Raw genomic sequence first — 24,266 nt, forward strand, 5'->3', positions numbered from 1 at the left:
TCAGGACGGAATTGAAACCACTTTTTGTATTATACGGAAATCTAAGCTATAAATAATCAGATTCTAATCAATAATACGATTTTTCAAGTTTTTTTAAGTGGGCTGTCTCGGTAGATTAATATTACAAAATCCTATATTTCGAACAGTGAAGAATGTTTCAATGGGTTCCCAATGGATTACATATCAATATTTCAGGTCGGATTTGGTATTACTTTTTATAAAAATCACGATTTTAAGCTATAGGTAATCATTTTGTAATCATTAAAAATTTTGATGGATTAAAAATTGCCATAACTCAAACACTGAATATTGGTTCAATGGATTCCCATTTCTTTTGTGGTATTTATAGGATACCGATTGGGATTAGCTTGATGAAAAGTCCAGAAAATTCCCATCGCCATTCTCCTCATTTTCACTCCCGCAATTTGCGCATATTTCGTGTGCGCACAATTGATTTCCCTTGAATTGACATTACCAACTACAAATTGTTGCGTTTTCATTGTTGCATATTTGCCAACTTTTGTGGATGCCACCACCCCCATCTGTCTGTCTGTCTGTCTATCTGCTCGATGCATAAATCAAATTGCTCATAAAAAGGGCAGACAGTCGGGCAACAACAATGACAACACTTCACCCAGCCAGCTCTCTGGTTCCTGGTGCTCCATTCGGTTCCATGTGCACTAATAAATTTATTTGTGCTGTAAATACGCCAGTGGCGGTGGGTAGAAGGGGTATCTTATGTTGGTGCCCAAAAATTGGGTTATTTTACAAATCATATTCCAATGAAATGCATCTAAGGTTATTTGAAAATCCTGCACAGAGAAAATGCTGACGTTCTCATCTGAGTTGAAAATGTCCTTAAAAATAATCAATCAATAAAATCATAATGTTGTTAAATAAACTCAGTTTAACTTTTCACTTCTCACCATTTCATTCTAATATTGAGAACATTGATACCAAAATGTACTTACACGGTTTTAAAGAACAAATGTTCTCAATTCAAGAACAACGTAGTTGAATAGTTCTTTTTGCGTACTGTTTCTGAAATATACCATACCATATCATTCCATTTCTGTTTTGAAATTCATGTTAAATATTTTGTTTTAATGAACACCGTTTACGAAGCTTTTAGTTCTCAAATAAATACACAAACTATGATTACAACTCTGTGATTGTGAGCTCCCCCAAAATAATTATTACTGAATTCCCTGGGCTCTTTAGTTACCCCTTTGAAAACGCATACTGCATTCCCACAAAACCCCTTTGCGGCAATTCCTTCAACTCCACCTCTGCGCTGCAAGCGCTTACAAAGTTATGAAATATTTGTGTCCCATTGCAGTTGACTGCTCGTACTGTCCTTCTCCCCCCCCCCCAAAAAAAAAAAAAAAAGTTGGCTTCCTTTCTTCCTTGCCACGAAAACATTTTGCCCTTTTCGGTTGCCCTGGATTTATTGTGGCATCCTTGTGCCGGGATTTTGAACCCAGCCAGCCAAAGTACAATAACCCATGTCAGCAGAGGGCAGGATAAAATCCAGGATGAGGTACGGCCGCCTGTTGCTATGCCTGTTCTTGATTCTGGGCTGACTGGGCTTCCTCATTTGCGTTGATTAAGCCGCGAGGGCTGTGCCACAGATAGCAGCCACAATAACTTTCATTAAAAACGAAAAGCGGAGAATAAAAATAAAATGGAAAATAAACAAAAACGGCGTTGGCGTTGGCGTTGCCTTTGCCGTTGTGCAACTGGGCCCATGTGTGTACGTACGCTGGTGGAAATGGGTCAGCCCAATCCCAATCCCAATCCCGTATACCCATATACCCATATACCCATGCTCATTCCCAGTGCTCCCTTATCATAACCCACAGCCCACCAAAGTGGGACAGCCGCCCGAATCGAAACTGGAACGAGAAGGAGGGGTTTTTTTTTATATTTCCCCCCGATTCTCTGGGAGCCCCGAGCGTCTAGCAAAAATAATATTCCGAAAATAAACAACCAGGAGAAAAAATATAACAGGGGAGGGCAAAGACAAGCCCACAAATGCGAAAAAAGTACGTGAAAAAAACTACAAAAGGTGTAGACTCCCCACAGAATATTGTTTGCACAGTCGGGAGTTGAACTATACAGAACTTAATGGTAGCTTTTCTAACCATAAAATTTAACTAAATACCTCTAAAAGTACCTAACTAGATATGGCTAAGCACTGTAAACTACTTTGTAGCACTCAAAACTTTTACGTTTTTCAGAAATGTAAACCTTTTGCATCTGGAAAATTGAATTGCGCCATTTTTCCGATTACTACAGTACACTTGCCTGGGTATTTATGGCATATATAGTAGGTATTTGTATATTGGCATGAATCTTATTGTTCGAGAATATTTCATTGATACTCGTATGGGTGCAAGTGGAAGCTGCTCTGAATAGTTCTTTGTACCTACTTGTATATTATTCTTAATGGTATAAAGATGTGTTTATTTTTTCTCTAAATATACACTCCTATAAAGATTTGTAGATTTGTTGTGGAATGCTTCCCAGACAAGAAGCTCATTGTTTTGATTTAATGCTTTTGGGAGCTGTATTTGAGTATTAATTTTAAGTTAGAACTCTCTAAATGATATTCAAATTTGATACTATGACCTCGCATATGTCTATATATATATATATATATATATGTATAAATCTCAGGGTTAGTACTTCCAGAATCAACACAGTGTTTAAACTAGTAAAGCTACAGCTTCCATATTTTCACCAAATATTTATTTTGTAGTGCTGATTTGTGCTTAGAATGGGTGTTTTTTCCTAAGAGACCAGAAACAGCTCCAAAGAAATCAAGTTGGTTTTGAATACTTAAAATCAAAGGAAATTCTTGATGGTGTTTTGTAAAATTTTAGAGGAGATATCTGATCTGCACCCTCTTAACCCCCTAAATCTCGACAAATGGCCATTAATTTCCGTGCTTCCTGCATGGTAACCCCTCCGATTGTTTGCCCCACTGCGGCGGGGATGTGTTTGCCACCAAAGTGGGTCAATGGATATATCCGTCTGGCTATCTGAGTCCGGCCATTTAATCGTGGCCAGATCCCTGGTCCGCTGCTTATTACGATTTTCCATTTACTTGTGCATAATTGGAACTATTGCGATTGCCATTGGAGGAGGAGGATGAGGATGAGGATGAGGAGGAGCACTTGGTGTGCAGCTAGGGCATTGTGTTTCATTTTTGTTGTTTGCCTCATGCCTCCATGCCAATCATGCAGGTTGTTGAACTCCCTAGACCCGACTCGCACACTCGCATGTGACCGACCGATGGAGTGGCTCTCAGAGACCAGAGACCCAGGCTCCCAGTTCCCAGCTTTCAACTCCCAGCTCTTCTCTTCCGCCGCCAGTTTATTCTGATTCTGATTCTGAATCCGAATCCCAATCTGCTCCGCTGATGCTCCGCCTCTGAGCTTCAGATGCTGGCGTGGATTTGACTTGCCTTGCTGTTGTTGCTGCCGCAGTGATTTCTTTGCGAGTACAGTAAACACTAGATAAGGTGTTAGCCCCATGTACACGGCAAATATTTAAGGAGCCTAGAAAGTCTAGAATTTACATGGTTTATATAGCTGGGTTAGCTCACAATTCCTGGTTATTTCTTATCATTTCTTTGGCTGCCCAAATGTAGACTACGAAATAATTAGTTTCATCCAAAGCTAGCAAGTGCAGGTACTTAAATATTAAATAAACAGATGTGTATTGTAAAACCTAAAAAATAATACATCTCACAGAGGAAATTTACACAGAGAGAAATATTCAAGTACCTTGTTCTTGAATTGAGAACATTCGTTCTTAAAAACCGTGTAAGTACATTTTGGTGTCAATGTTCTCAATACTAGCACAAAATAGTGAGAAGAGAAAAGTTAAATTAAGTTTATTTAACAACTTTAACAACTCTAACGACTGAACTAATAGTTTAGTTATTGAGATATACAATGTTGATACCGCCAGTTCAACTTGATTCAAGAACAATGAAAACATTTTAAACTTCAAAAATTTCGTTCTATTTTTAAGAACATTTGTAACTCAGATGAGAACGCCAGAATTCTCTCTGTGCAGAAATGTGTTATTTTATCATAGGTATATTTAATATCATTATGTTATACAATCTGAAAAACAGCATTCCAACTATCTTACATCTTATTGAGTACCCACTGTGCTGTATCTGACTTTTTGGTCTTTTTCTATATCCCTCTTATTCTTGGCTCTTCCCAGTTCTTTGGCTTTCTTTTGCACAATTACTACCAAAGTTTTTGGCTTCGCTTTGCCTTGCTTTGGCTGCCGTTGGTTCTCTATACAAATATAGTTTCTAATGCAAAGGTCCCATTGTCTGAGTCTTCATTTCCGCTGTTCTGGTTCTCCCCATCTCTCCAGCCGCCCATCTCAGCTCATTGTGTCGTGCTCAAGTCCTCATTGCGATATTTTCTCAATTGCATTTGGACCACGGCCTGACAATGACATGTGTCCCCACATCTCATCCGTATCTTTCATCTTCCATCTTCCATCTCTCGTCTCTGACTTCCAACTTGTCTTGATCCCATCCTCAACACTTTCGAATGCCGCGGGCTTTTAACCATTTCTAACCAAAATCACAACTATGGTACACGGAGAAAAATCCACTTCATTGAGACGAAGTCTTTACTGGTTTTAAATGTATTTCCAGTAAAGTATGGTCTATAATTTTAAAAATTGTTGTATTTAATATTTTTTAGAAACACAAGATTGAACAAAATGAGCGTTATTGCTCAAGGCGTTTTAAATTACTGGTTATTGTATTGTAGTGTCATCCTTCATAAATACACGTTAAATAATAATGCATTTTCAAGTTTAGTCATGGTTAATTTAAAACGTAAATATCTCCTTTTGAGTATGCATTTATTTTGATAATTAAACTTAAATCATATTTCTGTGAATTTTTTCCATGTGTAAAAACTAGACGAACACGTAAAAAGCAAGTTGAAAGAACTCTTAGGGGCATTGTTGCTCTTTTTTCGCTTTTGATTGGTTTGACCGATTTACATTGTGCAAAAGAAATGAGTTTTGGGGGAGGTTTAGAGATATGGTGCTAAATGTGGGGGCCGAGGGCTTTTCATTTGTTTTGGCCTACATAGAGCCAGAGAACATGTTGCTGTTGTTTTTTTTATGGTTTCTCCCACATTTGGCTCTCTCTCCTGTTTGGAAGTTTTTAGCCATTTCTGATAATTAAAAAGGCAACATTTCATTTGTTTTGTTTGCTTTTCAAAGGCTGTTATGCTCCCTTGGCAGTTTGCCCATTGGCTGTGCCAGAAGCATAAAACGGATTGGATTGGACGGAAGGGAAATGGCTATGTGGCAGACTTAATTGAGTCCAATATGGAATCCCAGAGGGCTGCCAAGTACGCTCCAAGTCTATAGGTTTATTGCCTCGGACTGCTGACTTTATCATAACACATCTGAAAGTATTCGACAGACAAAACTGTTTTGGCCGTCCTTTAACTAAGAACTCTAGGTTTGAAGTTTTTAAATGGTATTAAGATGGAACTTGCTTTTTTTAGAGCTATTCTTATCAAAAAACTTTGTTTATAGAAGTTCAACCTGAGTATATTGAAAAAGTAATAATTACATAACAAGTCTTACATATCTAGTATACCATCTACAAAACGACCAACAGCATAAACAAATCTTTCAAGCACTTTGTACGTTTTAATTTCAATTTACAAACTTCGCAATAAAGCAGTTTTAAGTTGGGGACATGATATAAGAAGTCTTCAGCTGGCGAAATGGAGAATGAGAAATGCTTTCAATTGCTCAGCTTAGTCACGTTCCATGGCCAACTGGAGAAATGTGTCGCATCATGAAGGCATTACCAAGTTTTTTTTTGTTTTCGGGGGATTCCGAGTCTTGCTCCATTGCGTAATCGTATAAATATACATACTTGATGGGGGAGGGGGAATGATAACGCCCCTAATCCAATTTGTGATCACTTTCTATGGGGAATGGGGTCAACAGCGGCGGCTAATTTGTGGATCAAACTCGTTTCGAGGGCGCCAAGTCGCATTTCTCTTAATGGGTACAGCGTTATAGAGATATATATAAAATTAAAAAATACTTAACTTTTTTAAAACTATGAGAAATTTAATTATAATCCTTTTTGTTTGAGATTTTATGTTACACCCGAACTGCATTAAAATATTAATGGAAACATTTTAATAGAGATGTTTAATAGAATTAGTTGGAAATCCCATATTTTTTAAGAGGAATTGTATGGTGGCAAAAAAAATAAATGTATACAAGTGATCGATTTTTTTTCAACTGACTTGGAGGATCCACTGTTGTGGGTTTTCCTTACTGAAGTAGGACTGTAGCAATCAGATCGATTCATCGGTATTAACATATGTGTGTTTAAGCTGCGGTGATTTCTTTTCAATGCGGATTTGTGTATAAAAACGCATTGAAAAGAAAGTTTTTTTAGCCTGATGTGTGCTCAGCAGCGGCAACAACAATAGTAGTAATAGTAATTATATTATAGTAACAACAACAGCAGAAGCGTGATGCTCAAGTCTTTTGTCTTGTCTCAATGTCACGCCCCCTGTGGAAAAAGGGGGAGGCGGTGCGAGGGGGCAGCGGAAAAGAGACAGACTTAAGCGAGCGTTTTGTTTAAATAATCGAGAGACAGGCGCGCGCGCCACAAGAAAGCGTAATAATAATGAAAAAATAATAACAATAATCATGCGCAAATGGTAGAAAACAAAAAGCACTCGCATATGTAGAATACATATGTACAAATGTACATATGTGAGTCGTAGTCGTCGTACGCGAAGCAAGTGAAATTTTTTTTCTCCAACGACACTCGAAACTGTGGCGAAATTTCTTAACACTTTCATAAGAAGTCATGAAAAAAAGAAAATAAATTAAATTAATCACAAAAGCCGCTCAGCGAGCCGTGCCTTTGGGCATTAAGATTTAAGCTTGATTTAGTTATTTTCCTCGCATTTTTTATTCATTTTCATTGACGGCTTTCGACTGAGCCCGGTGCGCACCTCTGTTAGAATACAGTGGGATCTTGGTCTGAAAAATTACCTCATATCTTCTCAATAAATAGGTTTGAAACAAAGTTAGTAACAGCAAAAATGTGGAATTCAAATTGGGCGCATCCGACCGCGTAAATGTTAGATAGACTGCCTATCGAAATGTTTTTTTTTAAATATATTTATGTATTTTAGTTCCTTTTAATTTGAGTTTACAATGCTTTTTAAGAACTCTCTTTAATACATCACAAATTATTTTAAATTTTAATAAGAGCACTGTTGCTACAATTCGTTCCACTGTACGAGCTGGCGATTAACAGATCATGATCACTGTTAATGGGCATCCTTTTAGTTTTAACATCGGCGCTCCGCTCTCTCGCCCCCTCTCTCTATCGCCGGCTGACATTGAATTGTGTCAGTGGCAGCAGCGACAACAACAACTGCGCCTTGTAATGGGGCGTGCTGCGCAGCTCCACTCGCTCAGCTTCTCTCCGCTCCACAGTGGGCAAAATGGCTTTCCCATTGCAAGATCATATTTGTTTCTTTAAAAATGATTTTAATAATTATTTATTTTCTTAGAGATAACTCTTTATTATATACTCGATTTATTTAAAAATGGTTTAAAAAATGTATGTATAGTTATGTATGATCAACTTGGCTTTGATATTTTTAAAGTCTTAGTTACCACAGAATATTTGTTGAAAACTTTTGTAGAACATACAGAAAATATAGAAATGGAAAACAAAGCCAAAATATAATTAATACAGGTCACATATGAATAGAAATTTCAAAATCAAAGTTCTTGTCCGCTTGGCCCACTGTGCGCTTTTCTTTCTCTTGTGCGCATGCGCAGCGGCTCTGCCGACGCCAGCAGAGGCTGCTGGCTGCGTTTCTCGCCGTTTCGCTGTTTCGCCGTTCGCTATTCATTGTTTGTTGTCAGTCGACGCGCGTTCATCTGTTCTCATCCAACCGCCTCGTGCGTTCGCGTCGTTTCGCTGTGATGTGGAATTAAACTATTACTATTATTATTTATTTATTTGTTTTTGTGCGTGCAATATAGTGGTCTTTCTAGTGTGTGTGTGTCTGTTTGTGTTTGTGTGAAAAATGCCCTAAAATGCAGCGAACGCATTGGAATAAGGACAAGCCGGAGGACAGGAACAACAACAGTGGCAGTGGGAGCGAGCAGGATAGCGGCTGTCATCAGCGTCTCTTCCTGTGCATTGCCAAGGTGTGTGAGTGTGTGCGTTTATCCATCTCCTTCTCGCACATGTCTTTGATTTTTACTTTCTAAGCTTTGCTTGGCTTTTCTCTCATCCCAGGATGCTCTCTTTGCGTGGCTCTCTCTTTTGTGCTACACAAGAAAAAAATAGAACTTATATTATAATTCTAGAGTTTACGAAACTATGTTCAAATTACTTTAACCAAGAAATTTTGGTTAAATACGTTCTTAAAAGATCAAAATAAACTTGAAGTCGGGTTTTAAGCTTTTTTGCCATGTCATGCTTGATATTCATGTTTTTTTTAGTGTAGTTAGTACCTACTCTCCTTCACTTGCAGTGCTTTTGCTGGGCTATTTATAGATAGTTTTTGTGGCCTTTTTGCTCCTTCTTTTCCTTTTCAACTTGTTGCTCTCTCTGCAGCTTCGCTGTGTGTTCTTCTGGTCTTCTTCTTGTTCTTTCTTCTCTAGTTCATTAGCATCGAACAAAGAGTTCTCTGAAGTTGCCTTCCCACCTGAGAATTACTGGGAAAGCCAGAACAACTTACTCACTTATCGCTGATGCTGTATTTATCTTCAGAGAGAGGGCAAGAAAAGAACCCATCTTAGTTATACCAAGTAGCCACATACATATCTTATCAGATCCGACATTAAATAAAAGACTTACACTTCGTTTTGGCTAGGAAGAGAGTTTCGAAAAAACAAGTACTAAATTGCCCAATACCGGGAAACAAGAGTGTTAGATCTGGGAACTGTCTATAAAGATTTGCTGTACACTTCTCATAAAATCAGCCATTAAATAAGAATAAATCTAAGTAAAGGCAGTTTTTTAAAAATAAAATGTCTGAATTCAAATTCTATTTCTAGCAACTTCAAGGAACTGTATGCTTTTATTAAGGAAGACCTACTTTTCGGCTATTCGTATGTTGTACTCATACATTCTAGTTACTCACCTATTTCCATGAAATATGCTATCAGATATTTCCGAAAATTCATAGCAGCTGTTGGTAGTATGAAATCATGTTCCATTTCCACTTCCATTTCCCTCTCCCTTAGCCCCTCGTTAGCCAACAGCTGGTTTCTTTTGTTTTTCGCCTCGCATTTCTTCTGCTATTGGCCAAGTTCCGTTTGGAACTCGGATTCGTACCATATGTAACACATCTCATCGCACAAGAAACACGAGCTGAACGGCAGACCCCAGACCCGACATCAATTCGCATGCAAATGAAATTTCGCCGCTGCTTCTTTGCACATTTCTCTCTAAAAGCGTATGTTCATATGCAAATGGGCGTGGCGGAATGGGAAAGGGGTCTAAAAAGGGGGGTATACGGATAGACAATGAAGATAAACCGTTTGAAAAGCATAGTGGATATTCTTGGACAAAGTCTTAATAAACAGGCTTTATAACTTTTATTTTTTGAGTTTTGTAGTGGGCATTTTAAAAATGCATTCCTTGACAATTATAATTTATTCATAAAAAATAATTTACATACATAATTTGAGACTAAAGCATGTTTTTTATATTCCCAATCCAAATATTTGTGTTATAAAAAATTTATTCAAAATATTTACAATATTATTTTTTAGCATGCATCAAAACTATATACTCATTTTCTTTAAATCCGTATCGTATTATAAGTACGAGTTGAAGCTTTTTATTTTATAAATCCATATTTTTTTACCACACATTGAGGTTGAACTGTAGCGGCAAAATGCGAACTGAGCGGTCTTTTGTCCCGCTCCAAGTTGGCACAATCCGCTATGGGGTCAGCTCTTTTCTGCCCTCCTCATCCTCAACCTCATCGTCATCTCAAAAGCCCCCATATCACTCCCCGTAAACCAATTTGCGACTGCGCATTACGCGGAAGCATAATAAATGCGCTTTAGCAGAGCATTTCGAATCAATTGCGAAAGTGTGAAAGGAAGTAGCCCCTCCTGCGAACAAAAAAAATATCCCCTTCACTGTGTGCGTTTCCTGCTGTGGAAACTGTGCAATATTCTCAGACAACAATCTGTCAGCAATATCCTGCATCCTGTGAAAGGAAATCGTCGAAAGGAGCCGGAATGAAACCGTAAATAATGGCGAATGCCTCGTTTGAGGATCGTGGGGGAGGGCCTGGGGAATTCGCTTGATGAGGGTTATTTCCGAGCTCACTGACTGGTTACAATGCGAGAAATGGATAACCAAGATAAAGTGAGACTTTAACACATTTGCATAGAAATTCGACTTTAAATAATCTCTTTAGGTCTATATTTTCTATGTAAACTAGGCCATCCGTTTCAGATCAGAAACATACCCTTAATAAAGATTGTATAGCTCTGTTCAAACTCTTTCCACTGACCCAACTGGTTTGTCAACTCACTGACCAAGTGCAATTCAGCGTAAATATATTCTGATTGAATGCTCCATTTACTACAGAGCAATTGTTCACGACCAGAGATTAGTCAGCAGCGAAATCATTGATGATGAGTGATCATCTGGGCACAGTAACTACTATGCTGATCAGTTGATAGGTAGTAGTAGTACTCCCCCATTTCTGCTTTCTCCGCCCAATCTGCATGGGTTGGTCTTGGTCTTTCTCCAAGCAAGTCTAACTGGGAGTTTTCCAATCGCTGATCGTTGGATGATTTTCAGAACCAGCGGCTTCCATGCTCAGAGTCCGTTAACAGCGGCAAAGACTCTTCTCCAGAGATCGGAGACACCGATTTAGCCATGGCCCCGAGTGGTTTTACAGTTTCCAGGTAGAACCGAACCGAACTCAGTAAAAACTGAACGGAATGGAACGGATCGGAACAGTTTGCGAGGTCTGTCGCTTTTACTTTGCATGCAAACAGTTAAGAAGACTGGCGGCGGGGTTGTTGTTGCTCTATTAACTGGCTCTGGCCAAGAGATTTACGTTGACTGTAATCATAACCATAACCATAACCAGAACTCAAACCGAAACCGGAAGTGAGTGAACCGCCTTCCGCCTCTCTATCTCTCTTCTCTAACCGCTTTCTTTCTTTCTTTAGCATGGCTAAATGACAAACAATAAGACTGATTATTCATGCGTTATTGCAAGATACTATATCTGATTATACTTTGTTTTAAAGTTGTAGCTTAAACAGATAATAGTACATTAATTTCTTATTTGCATTACCATAAAATCTTAATTAATCATTAAAATCTCTTTTAGAACCAAGGAAACTAATGATCTTTTGTAAACATTTCTCATTTGATTGATTGAGATTCTTTCATGGAACTGATACATCAGCGCATCAGCATACACAAACAACCTTTTTTTTGGACTGCCGCAGCTGACCCATTCCAATGAACTTAGTCACAATCCGGGGCATTCGGGCGACTCTCTCCGATAAACCTTTTTCGATTTCCAGTCCAGTCCAGCCCCGCCTCGACCCGCCCCTGTGATCCCCACGAGGCAAAAGTGAAAGTAGCGCCCGCGGGGCCATTAGCAAGTATCTAAAATTAGACAAGACTTGGTGACCTGTTGGCCTAGGCCAGCTAACAACTACAACAAATAAACAACAAACCTACAACCGACGGATGACACATTATAAACAAATACCACACATGTACCTACATATATATGCATATAACCAGTTTTGGGAACTGCTTTTTTCTCGTTAACGGAAATAGTCCAATTACAAATCATAGGATTCCAATTTCGACTCCTCACGGGACATATGTATTTCGTTTCCTTTGAAAAAAGCGAGAATTGAATATCTTATGTCATAACCATTAAAACCATTAAGCCCCTGTTCCCTGACTTCGTCGCGATAATGTATTCGTAGAAAGACGCGAGATAAACAAACACGATCGTCGGGAAAGAGGTGAGGATCATAAATACGATGACGCATAGCATCACTCACCTCTCTTTCGGGCCTCACATCATCAGAATCCGTTTCGAAGGAATCCCTGGACCCGCACACTGGGGCAAGATGTATAAAATGGAAAAATAGTTTCTGTATATTTTCTATTTGATTTAAATATTTTTATTAACAATAATAATTTGTTTTTATTGATTTTATCAAAATATTTAATTATTTTTAGAGATCAAAAATGTATAATATTTAGAAAAATCTTTCCAAAGAAAGGTTCGTCTCAATGGTCCCCATAAATCTACCTACAGTATTAGTTATTTTCTTAAGAAAATGCTTTTCATACGAAACGCAATTATCCGTCTTTGGTTTCCAAATTGTTTTGCAAAAACCAATGACAATTCTCAAATATTTAGCGTGAATTTGCACAAAAAACAAATTAATTTATGAGAATTCGCACACGAACGTGAGCTCGTAAAGCAACAACTCATGCTAATTGATAGGCTTCGGTTCAGTGAATGGAAGCTTCTGCGAACGTTGCCTGATAAAAGCTCGAGTTCTTACGAACACAATTTGCTAGATAAGTTATCGCTTGTCGCAACACTAATCAAACATCGGCGCTATCACCGATCTGTCCCACTGTGCACCGGTCGAAGGGTGACATATGGTGGCTCTGGTACCGGTACTACGGTGGCTTCGTCTCCATCGGCGACTCCCGCATGACTCAAATTGTTGGTATGCCTCCGCTGGCGCCGCCCGCGTCTCCGTTTCCGAGAAAACGCTCAACGTGTTGGCTGCCCCTGCAGTTCGTTAACCGCAGCAGAGCAGCGGTGGTACACAGATCGAAAAAATAGCAAAATCCCATTTAAAAATATTTGTAAATACTTCAAGATGCGAGTAATCTTTGACTAAACTTAAGATCAGCGCCGTAACTTTTGGGGAAACTTTTCGGCTTTGGGGTGAAACTTCTCAATTTTGAAGGGTGGTGGTCTTAACTTTTTGAAATATTACAGTTTTTGAATGATTTTGTTGGGAAATATTATAATATCTTAATATATAAGACGGTTTAAGCCAGGTTTCCAAAGATTCCATTTTAAAAAGCATTCAAAATTCCTAAATGAGAGGTAATAGCTTATGGATTAAAGCCATATTTTAAATAAACTCAAATATTTTAGAAAAAAACTGTTCTACTTTTGACAGTTTTATAATGATAAAAAGTTAAGGCTACACCTATTTTAATTGAAACTACTACAGTTTTATCTTTGAAAAGTGAAATAAACTAGTTTAAATAGATCTTATAAAAAGGTCCCTGTGCTTTCTTAAAAGTTCACTTAAAGCGATTTAACCTCGAACCCAGACTCGCGTTTCTCGCAGTGTATCCGCTATCAGTCGGCGACGTCGACAGCGCTGCCTTCCGCTCTGCCCGGCGATCGAAGCCAAGTGGTCGCGAGTATTTGCAGTTTTCAGTACACAAGAAACTTCGGACGCGGCGTGTCGCGAAAAGAGAGCCCCCTATATCATCATTCATCAGCTGCGGGATATATCCTCATTTTTGTTCAGGTGTCATAAAGTGCGAATGAACCGTCAGTGATTTAAATCACAAATATTTGGTTATCGAAATAATAAAACATGGTGCATCTGTATCAACGACGTCGCAGCCGCGAACAGGTGGGTTTCGATCGGTTCCAATCAGTTCCGTTCTGGGCCGTTTGTATACAAACCTACATATGTGTGGGTAAAGTAATACCTATACTCGTGCCTGGCATTTGAAATAGCTAATTAGTTAGCGTAGAAAATCGCTTCAATGAAGAGGGCTCTGAAAGAATGAATGAAGCAATGGGAAATCGATGGAATTTGCACCTGGTTAATTGTAGCCAAGAAGAACCGGCGGTGAATGAACACTGGAAAGCCCAAAAAACAGCAAGCAGCGAGAGAGCGAGATAAAGAAAAGGCCTCAATTGGTACGCCAATAATGACGAATTGCCATTAATTGAGCAATTCCCACCCGGCGTATAATGCTTTAATTTCGTTGATCCGACACTTTGGTGGCTTTGGCTCCTCGCATTGCATTAACCTTGATGTGAAACGGGGTCAACAACACACCCCAGAGGCACTGACAAGGCTGACCCATTAAAAATTGAATGAAACTTGCACTTTTCGCCAGAAACATGAAGAGTATACATATATTATCTCTACCAAAAGAAATAATGGCAATGTTATACGTGTTTAAAGAAGCGTAATCAAATACAGTCGCGGAAATTGCTAGATACAGATAATTCGACTGAAAGCGGAAAAGCCAAAAGGTGGCACATTTGTTGATACCACCCATTTACACACTTAATCTCGAAAGATAAGGTGGGCACAGTGCAATAGCATTGCACAATGTGCATACTAAATCTATGTATATGTACGTAGTACTTGTAACATTATAAGCAGTGATGTGATCATGGGCGTGAGCCATTAACTCAAAATGAAAGATGATCACCGTGCTTAATTGCACAGCATCACGATATCGTGAGAACACCGAGTTTGCATCACTCCATAAACTGCACAAATTTACGATCCGTCAGCTCTGAACTAGTTCCGCCGATCATAAAGACTGCGGGTTTATTGATCTGCTCAGACTCGTTCTCGTTCTCAGTCCTATCCTATACTATCCTATCATATCCAATTCAATGCCCATGAATCAAATGGGCAATGGCAAGCGGAAACCAGTTGACCACTTAATGTGGGTCAGAGTGGCAGAACTAGTTCCGTAATTTAACCAATTGTCGTAAATTTACTTGGTTATGATGGAGGACCCAACCCGTTCTCTCACTGCAGATGGTTCTTAATGAGGCTATCTTTTAAAATCTCCAAGATATTGTACAGATACTGGATTAAACTTGTACTGTCGCAGTACTATTTCACATAAATTCGTAATGTAATGGAATCTAATCGAATTAAAAAGCTGAGGAACGGCCTCAAAGATCCGGGAAATATATAACCCATACATTTTAGTCAAAATGCCTGTCAAATGTAAGAAGATCTTCAAACTGGTTGCTGATAACAATTTATTTTTGAACATAAGACTAAATACATAGGTTATGCCTTCGACCATAATTCAATGGAATTTCGTTTTGATTATTAATATTTAATTTTTTTGGAAGATCTGTTCAATAATATTTATGGGATAATTTGGTTTCTTTGGTATATTTGTATATTTAATGGGATTTCCAATTCAATAGCCTTACTTTTTCCAAGAACTGCATAAGTGAATGTCGTTTGATGGATTTCTGGTTAATACCAGATCATCTCAATGAAATCATGCAGTTCTAATTGAGATTACTAATATAGCAAACAAATGTCTCATATTCTCCCTTTACTTTTGTGACTTATTTTGCAGGCTGTGAAACAATTCATCGATCTCTGCAACAACCTGGGTGCTAACTGCAGCACGACGACAGCCACATCCCCGTCAGCTTCCTCCTCCTCAGCCAGCAGCACGCAGAACTTAATAGCGATTTTGCCGCCACACACACAGCAGCTGCAGGTGCAACTACCGGCGGCACCGGGCGATGGAGGGGGTGGAGGTGCGCCCATGAGGCGCCACATATCGCATACGACAGCCGTCAAGTTTCTGTACGCCCGTAAATTCGACATACCGCGAGCGGTCTCGCTGTACGAGCAGCATGAACAGATCCGCCTCAAGGAGTATCTCTATAACATCGATCCGGATGTGGAGCCCTTGCGCTCCGAGCTGCAGACCGGCAAGTTTACCATCCTGGTGAGTGTGTAATTGAAGTCCTGACCCTTGGGATACATTGATAATCACTATTTAACTTTTGCTTTCAGCCCGCCCGCACCTCCAGTGGCGCCGCAATCGCCCTCTTCACCGCCAACCGACACAGTCCGCTGAGCGTTTCGCACACGACCACGCTGCAGGGCATCGTCTATCAGCTGGACAGCGCGCTCCAGGACTCGGAGACGCAGCGGGCCGGCCTCGTCTTCATCTACGACATGAGCGGCTCCAAGTACTCGAACTTTGACTACGACCTCTCCCAGAAGATTCTCACTCTGCTCAAGGTGAGTTTTCGATGGCATACTTTTGGGCGGCGGGTCCATGGGAAAATTCACAGAGAGATCTTGAAATCGTAGGGCAAGTGGAAGTTTTGATACACAGATGTTTGAATATAGCTGTTAGGATTTCTGAATTATTTCGTAGTCATGTATCTGTTTGTTTTACGCCTGAAAAGATTCTATAAACATACTCTTAAAAGTTACTAAAGATAGGATTTTTAGTATAGAAAAGAAAGTACCTTTTGAAAGGCTTTTCACGATTTTAGTTTTGTGTTAGAGAAATATGGTTTATATGGGTATGAAATCAACCAGCCAGGTTGAATCCAATCAATATGCAGAACATTTCTAGTCAATGAAAACTTTATTTAAAGGTTGTGTAAACCTACTCTTAAAAGTTACTAAAAATATGATGGATTTTTAATACCGAAAAGAAGATACTTTTACAAAAATATTATGGATAAGAAATCAATCAGCCAGGTTAAATCAAACCAATATGTATAACTATTCTAATTAATTCCTTGATGATTTGTTGCATTATACATCTGGTTTTTAATCAGATCATGGATGAAAAATAACCTTTAAGATGGTGCACTTCTACTTGCAAAAGTTTTTGCCCGAAATGTGTCGGCTTTGGAGTGCAATCCGACATATTTCCAGGTGGCCTGTCATCACAGTTTGCCCCATTGTGGCACTTCCGGCTCTCGTCGTGGCAAGTCAAAAGCCAAAAGTCAACGCAACCCAATCCCAGCTTGCCCCACAAAGGCACGAAGCGTGGCAGCACGGCCCCTGAAATTAAAATATTAAACATGCCTCTATTAATACAAAAGATATTTCTCATCTGGTGTGTGCGGTTGCGTTCTTCCATGTGCCCATATATGCGCAATCTTTTTTTGTCGTATCTGTGAATCCAGTATCCGCGCATCCAAGTATCCGAGTTTCTGTGCCAAGTGGGCTGTGGGTTCTCTATCAACGGAATGCCGGAAAAATGTCTTCAAGCTGAACATTTCTGTCTCGTTTCGTTGGCTTTTCATGTCATGCGTCAAATTTTGTTGTTGTGTCTTGTTCATATTTACTTTGTGGTTCTTGTTGATTGAAAGGAAGTGGGAGGGATCATGGATATCATGGTCGGTATTGGGCAAGTTCTTGATTTATATGGCTTTTGTTTAATTGTTATAGAGTACATATATTATACATTATATAAAAGCAAATGGAGCTGAAACTTGAATTTTTAAAGTTTCTGATTTTTAGCATTTGAAAACAGTTAGTTTTATGCATTATATAGTGTATTGATATAGCACTGTATGTTTTTATTTAAGAAAATTAGGTATAATATATAAAACTAAATCTAAGAGGTTTCTGAGAACGTTTAAAAAAAAAAGAACGTTGTATTATCTAAAAATTTATATAATGGGAAAGGAGGATTACTTATTAACTTCAAAAATCCCATGCTCACATTTAAAAACATTTGAAATCAAAACCCCTTTTGTATGCAATTGTTTTTTACAGTTCTAACCTGTGCTTTGTAGGCCCCTTTGAGTACTGTTGTGACTTTCTCCATTACTCCACTGTTCCGCCCATAAAAGTTAGTTATTCGCTTTGTTTTTACATGAACTCCCATAAAATATTACTGTCGTACCTGACTCGGAAATCCTTGTTGTAGGAAGTAGTTGAGTGCACACAATCAGCGCTTGAACAGAAAAAAAGGGGAAACCCCTCTAAAAGCGCACACACACACACACAGGGAGGCGATGGGTAGTGGGTGGATGTGGGCGTTAGGTAGGCGGTGGGTGGGCGTGGCTATCGCAGCATGCGGTGCGTGGGCGGCGGTTTTCGTCTGCCCACGCGAAAGATGAAAACAACTACCTACATACATACTACATACATACCCACTCCCTTAGTCATACAGAATAAGACGTAATTTTGATTGGGGACAACCCACTGTCACCACCCCCTCCCCCACTATTTGCATAAATAAAAAATGTACAAAAAACAACAACAGGTAGCTATCATCATCCCAGTTTGTTGTTGTTGTTGTTGCTGTTGTTGCTCTTCTTGATGTCTTGTTTTCCATTTCATTTGCGTTTCGTTTGCTCGAGTCCCACATTTTTGTGCTCTTTGCTGTTTTGCTGTTTGTCTTGGAATTGCGTTCTACATTTCGTCCTACTGGCAATGTACAGTTACCAGAGATCGTACTGTGAACGAAAGTATATATGTATGTATATATATAGTATAAATAGGTATTATGGGGGAGTTTTGGTTTGGGGACCCAGAGAAATCGCCGGCCGGCATTGAAAATCGGCGAACATTGGAGCCCCTCGACATATTTCGCTCAATTTGCCAAAAAGCCTCTTCAGGTTCATACATACATACATATACATATATGAATAAACATTTACATTGCTGTTTATCTACCTACCCATATTTGTATACATAATCTACCCACTCTGTTGTACAAGCTGGGAAAGACAAATATCACTCATTATTTGTTATCTAATATAATCTATTACTCATTTCATTAGAACTGGATTTATTTCATCTCACTTTTGCGAACACTTTAATATTTGTAGGTCGAAAATATTAGGTGGGTCCCAATGAATAAATGTTGTGTTCAATTTTGTAGGGAAAAATACAATTATATATGTAGATCTTAAAGCCAGATGATAGGCGATATGCAGAGGGTTTAACATTCAATAATACATGTATGTTGAAGTTGGGATAATTGTAAAAGTTCTTAATTTTTGTTGTAAAATTTCTTGTGAAACCAAAAAAAAATTGTTATATATTTTAATATGATTAAAATTTGGTAAAGTTCTTTCTTTTTTTATAATATTTCAATTATTGCATTGCTATTTTTCTGACCACGGCTGTCTTAATACATACATATCCATCCATATATATTTATTTATTCCATTCTGCTACGAAAATCAAAACGCACAAAAAATAAAGTTAACAATGAAAGCGATTCGGCGTGGGCGAGCTCTTCCCTCGCAAATGAAACGCCAGTGGTCAGAGGGAGATGGGGATAGATGTGGAGAGGAGAGGAAGAGGAAGTGCGGGAGAATGAGAGAGTGTCCAAAAAGCGTTCTCTTTGGCGCGTGTCTTAGTGCTTTTTTACTATTATTATTTTTGGGAATGAGAGAGAGAGACAGAGAGAGAGAGAGAGTGGACAGAAGATAAGCTGCGTTGGCGGTAAGCTCGACGTCCGTGACGTCATGGTGACCGAAAGAAACGAGGGAAAACATACAACTCTGGCTTGTACCAAGGCGCGTATGCGCAATATTTTGGGTCCAATCACGCATACGCAGCGTTGTCGTAATGGGAAGATGGACGGGATCGCAGCACGCACACACACACATGCACACACTTGAAGAGCTTGGAATGTGCCCACGCTTTTTCACTCTCACTTTTACGCAGAGAGTGGGGGACAGAGAGAGAGAGAGAGAGCGAGAAAGACTCGGTTTATGCGTAGTCAATTTTTTGAAATTGTGATTAAATTTGTAATTAACAATTATACGTCGAATTGTAAATTGAAATTCAGTGATTTTTTCTCTTTTTATTATTAATTTCAATTGTTTATTTGAGGATAAGCTATGGGATTATACTCTAGCTCTGTGAACAGGGTTCTTTTTGCTACCACGTATTCAATAGTTCATGAAGTTCAAGCCATAAACATGGTAAGAGACAGAGAGAGAGCTCGAAAGAGAGAGCAAAGCTGCGAGGCGCGCTCTTTTTCGCTGGGCCGCTTGTGGCTATCTTACGCTTTTGCTTGATTAACTAATTCAGTTGACGTGTTCTAGTCGAACGTTATAGGTTATAGATTGTATCCAAAAGATTGTTCCATCCCCCATCTATCCCAAAATAATACGAACGATACGAGCGGTAAAAATGTGCGTCAATATGGAATGGTCATTTCCCATTTCCCCTAAAGCACGCGTGTGAAAGTTTTCTTTCTTTTTGTTTTCGGTTGCCCCCGTTTCTTTTTTTGGCTGCTGCACTTGGCCCACAAACACTTGATCAAACAGTGATTGACGGCGGGATAATTTGGTCGTATTTATAGAACGCAGATCGTTCGTTCGGGAAAGCGGCGCGCAGTTCATTCATTGCTCAGTTGGCTTAAATATACGATTGATACCCGATGACGCCGACCCGATTTGTTAACGCTTTTGTTATTGTTGGTCGATACGTCGGCTGCCGTTTTGTGTTATTTTTACAACGTGCTTTTTGTTGCCACAGCCGTTCGGTTTGACATTGACGCAAATGTTTAGACCAGACCCGAGTCTCTAAAATGCAAATTAATACGCCAGAAAACAGAAACGAGAGAATTGTACGCCCTCGGAACGTGGATTACTCCGCTTCCGCATTACAAGAGTGGTTCCGGAAAATCCAAAAAATAAAACCAACGAAAAATCAAAAAAAAATAAAGATAGTCTAGTCTGGCAATTCCCAGAAAAGTCCAATATTCCATTTGAAATACTACAGTAAGCAGTTTGATGGCTTATAAACGTGGACCTTTGGTTTTACTTCTACTGATAATTCGAAACATTATTTTGTTGCGTAATTCATATTTGTTGCTTTCTGAAAGAAATTACCTTTTTAAGAGCCATAGAATAGCTATAAAAAAAGCCTAAAGATTGGGTTTAAAAAAAAGGCTAATCTTATCAAAGCTATAAGTATTTCTGGTTCACTTATAGTAAACACTTCCTTCTTTTTGATCGGGAAAAGCCTTTTTAATAAAGTTTAACCTTTAGGCTCAGGCTAATCAGGCTAATAATACTGGAACATTTCAAAAGCGCAGTCATCAATGCTTCGGTAACATTTAAATGTATTTATTTGTCATTTGAAGTCACTTTCCATATTAGAAGTTGTGGTTTTGTTGACTATTCCAAGCCTTACTAATAGTCATCCCAATTGGCAATCTGTGGTTATGGGAAACGATTAAGATGCCTGTTAGCAAGTTAAATTGTTCTCATAAGTAACTCTTTTTTTTTGCCAAAATTTAAGATCATGAAAATTTGAAATTTTTTTTAGTTTTTAGAATCAGCCAGACAATAAATGCAATTAATTATCGAGCTTGTTAGCTGTCCAAAACAGTGCGCCTTTTAGATTGTGGACCATTTCTGAACAAGTTACAGCAAAAATGGTAAAAGAAAAAAATCGGTTTTTCGCAAAAAAACGAAGATCCTTTTTTTCCACCCAAAAAAAATCAGTATTTTGGCCGAAACAAGAAAAGTAACGGCCCAAAAATGGAATGTCATACCTTGTTGAACTCGTAACAAAATTTCCAATAAATTCGCAATCACACCAAAGAAATTTTTTTTTTGACCCATTTTCACAAAAATAGATGATACTACCCCTTGTAAAAAAAGTGAAAATTTGAACATTTTTTTAGTTTATAGAATCAGCCGGGAAATAACTGCAATTAGTTATCGAGCTTGTTAGCTGTCCAAAACAGTGCGCCTTTTAGATTTTGGACCATTTTTGAACAAGTTACAGCAAAAATGGTCAAAGAAAAAAATCGGTTTTTCGCAAAAAAACGAAGATCCTTTTTTTTCCACCCAAAAAAATCAGTATTTTGGCCGAAACAAGAAAAGTAATGGCCCAAAAATGGAATGTCATACCTTGTTGAACTCGTAACAAAATTTCCAATAAATTCGCATTCACACCTAAAAAATTTTATTTTTGACCCATTTTCACAAAAATAGATGATACTACCCCTTGTAAAAAAAGTGAAAATTTTAAAATTTTTAAAGTTCATAGAATCAGCCGGGAAATAACTGCAATTCAATGTCGAGCTTGTTAGCTGTCCAAAACAGTGCGCCTTTTAGATTTTGGACCATTTTTGAACAAGTTACAGCAAAAGTGGTAAAAGAAAAAAATCGGTTTTTCGCAAAAAAACGAAGATCCTTTTTTCCACCCAAAAAAATCAGTATTTTGGCCGAAACAAGAAAAGTAATGGCCCAAAAATGGAATGTCATACCTTGTTGAACTCGTAACAAAATTTCAAATAAATTTGCATTCACACCTAAAAAAAATTTTTTTTGACCCATTTTTACAAAAACAGATGATACTACCCCTTGTAAAAAAAGTGAAAATTTGAAATTTTTTTTCGTTTTTAGAATCAGCCAGAAAATAAATGCAATTAGTTATCGAGCTTGTTAGCTGTCCAAACCAGTGCGCCTTTTAGATTTTGGACCATTTTTGACCAAGTTACATCAAAAAAGGATTACGAAAAAATCGATTTTTTGTCAAAATGTAAGATCCTAATTTTTCGCCCAAAAAATATCAGTATTTTGGGGGAAACAATAAAAGTAATGGTCTTAAAATGGAATGTCATACCTTGCTGAACTCGTAATAAAATTCCCAATCGATTGGCACTCACACCTAAAAAATTTTTATGTTGGCCAATTTTTGCAAAAAATTGTGATGTTATGCCACTTGAAGAGTGGAAATTAAATATTTTAACTGCCCTGAGAACATTTTCGCATCCATAAATATAGTCAAAATGTTATTCCTCGAATATCCTGCTTTCAAAATGGGGTTGGCAACCCTGCTGGCAACTTCAACCACTTGAGCCACCCACTCGCGGGCAATCGACAGCTGCATCGCATGCAACCGTGCACTCGCAAACCAACCCCTAGCACTCCGGCTCTCTCTCTCGCGTCCGCTCTCGGGCTTTCTTTCCCCGTCCCTCGCTCTCCCAGCAACCCCCTGGTGTCCACTCCACCAGGGTTGCCAGAGAGCGGGTGAGAGCTGCCCACTGCCGACGGTGGTGGCAGAAAAGAGAGCGCGTGCGCCGAGAACGCAGCCGCAAAATAGCAAAAAAAAAATATCAGAAAAACCAAAACGAAACGAAAAAAATAAAGTAAAGCAGCCGCAGCAGTCAGACGTAGTTCAGCTTTCCACGACGACGCGCAACAAACAAACTACATAAAGAAAAGCGAGAAAATCCAATGAAACGCAGCGGCCAAGAAGAGACAACTCAGAGGCGTAGGAAAATCGAAATCGAAATCGAAATATTGTTAAACTGAAGAAGATATCAAGATAAAATTGTTGCTCAACCAGAAAACAAATACTCCTGCTAAACAGTTGAAAAATTCTTCCTTTTTTTTCTTGTTTTTCCAAGTGCAAAGAAAAGTGGAAAACTCTCGGTGCGTGTGTGTGTATGTGTGTATCCGAATCAGCTTTAGTTTGTTGAATGCTTCACACGCACTTTGCAGCAACAAATTCGCGGATCTCTCAGCCGGGTGAAAGAAACGGAAGAAAAAGATAGAAAAGTATCTGCAAGTTGGCAGAATAAAGGGTCAAAATTTGCAAAACAAACTGAAATTGAATCTAAACTTCAACCGAAAAACCCGATCTCAAATGCGTATTCTTTTTGTTTTGTTTTTCCCCCGTTAAAACCCCAACAATCCCAACCCAACCCCCGAATGTCTGCCGTTTAACCCATCAGAAGATAAAGAGAGGATGTGCATCCATCCCATTGTGTAATGTGACAAATCGGCAACACACAAAAAAGCAAAAAACAAGAAATACAAAACAAACGCAAATAAAGTTATGTAAAATTGTTCAATTGAAAGTGCACGCAATTAGCATTTAATTGTGCGAACCAAACTATATATTACAGTAAAAATCTGAATAATTAGACAGCGGCGGTGGCGGCAACAACAGCAACAATAGCAACAACGCGGCAATCAACAACAATCCATAACAACGCCAACGCGCGACTCAGGTACATGATTATACAAATACAGATACTCTGGGATACGGATAGATATACAAAATATATAGATATATATGTATATATATATGTACTCATCGCCTATATGGACAGAGAGTCGCCCCCTGACTGATTTGTAAAGACCTCGCCAAAAACATTTCTATTTGTTGTTTTCGCTGTCTTTTGTTTTCAAGGAAATCACATTTTTTGTTATTTTTTGGCTATTTGTAGACAACAAACATTTATTTTTAATTTGAATTTTGTTTATGATTCATTAGCCTGGGCTTTCGCAGTGATTCACGTTTAAAGTTGACCACGGTGCTTGGGTAAATCACAGCTACTCCGTGGTTATTAATCAATAAGCGGCTGAAATCTCGCTGATTGAGCCCTATGTGTTTGTTGCTCAATTAGCCAAAGCCAA

At 38.7% G+C, this 24,266-nt stretch overlaps 1 protein-coding gene and 1 long non-coding RNA gene across 5 annotated transcripts in view; one reads left to right on the top strand and one right to left on the bottom strand.

Moving 5' to 3' along the window:
- Ptpmeg2 (Protein tyrosine phosphatase Meg2) overlaps positions 1-24,266 on the top strand; it is a 38,542-nt gene that overhangs the window by 1,735 nt on the left and 12,541 nt on the right. The window contains exons 1-3 of one of the 4 annotated variants that reach the window (XM_017081621.4): positions 7,996-8,262; positions 15,455-15,835; positions 15,904-16,134. In XM_017081621.4, the coding sequence (XP_016937110.3) occupies positions 8,149-8,262; positions 15,455-15,835; positions 15,904-16,134 (726 nt within the window). In that variant the 5' untranslated portion in view covers positions 7,996-8,148. Of the gene's footprint in view, positions 1-7,995; positions 8,263-13,578; positions 13,738-15,454; positions 15,836-15,903; positions 16,135-23,039; positions 23,858-24,266 lie in introns of those variants that run through there. The other 3 variants (XM_017081622.4, XM_017081624.4, XM_065867699.2) reach the window with 3 other exon arrangements.
- On the bottom strand, positions 7,993-9,682 carry LOC136117289 (uncharacterized). The gene is made up of 2 exons (XR_010654758.2): positions 9,204-9,682; positions 7,993-8,385 (listed from the first exon to the last, which is right to left on the bottom strand). It is a non-coding gene; the product is annotated as an uncharacterized lncRNA (long non-coding RNA).

The sequence above is a fragment of the Drosophila suzukii genome, chromosome X, assembly GCF_043229965.1.
Source record: "Drosophila suzukii chromosome X, CBGP_Dsuzu_IsoJpt1.0, whole genome shotgun sequence".
In the NCBI taxonomy this organism is placed as follows: domain Eukaryota; kingdom Metazoa; phylum Arthropoda; class Insecta; order Diptera; family Drosophilidae; genus Drosophila; species Drosophila suzukii.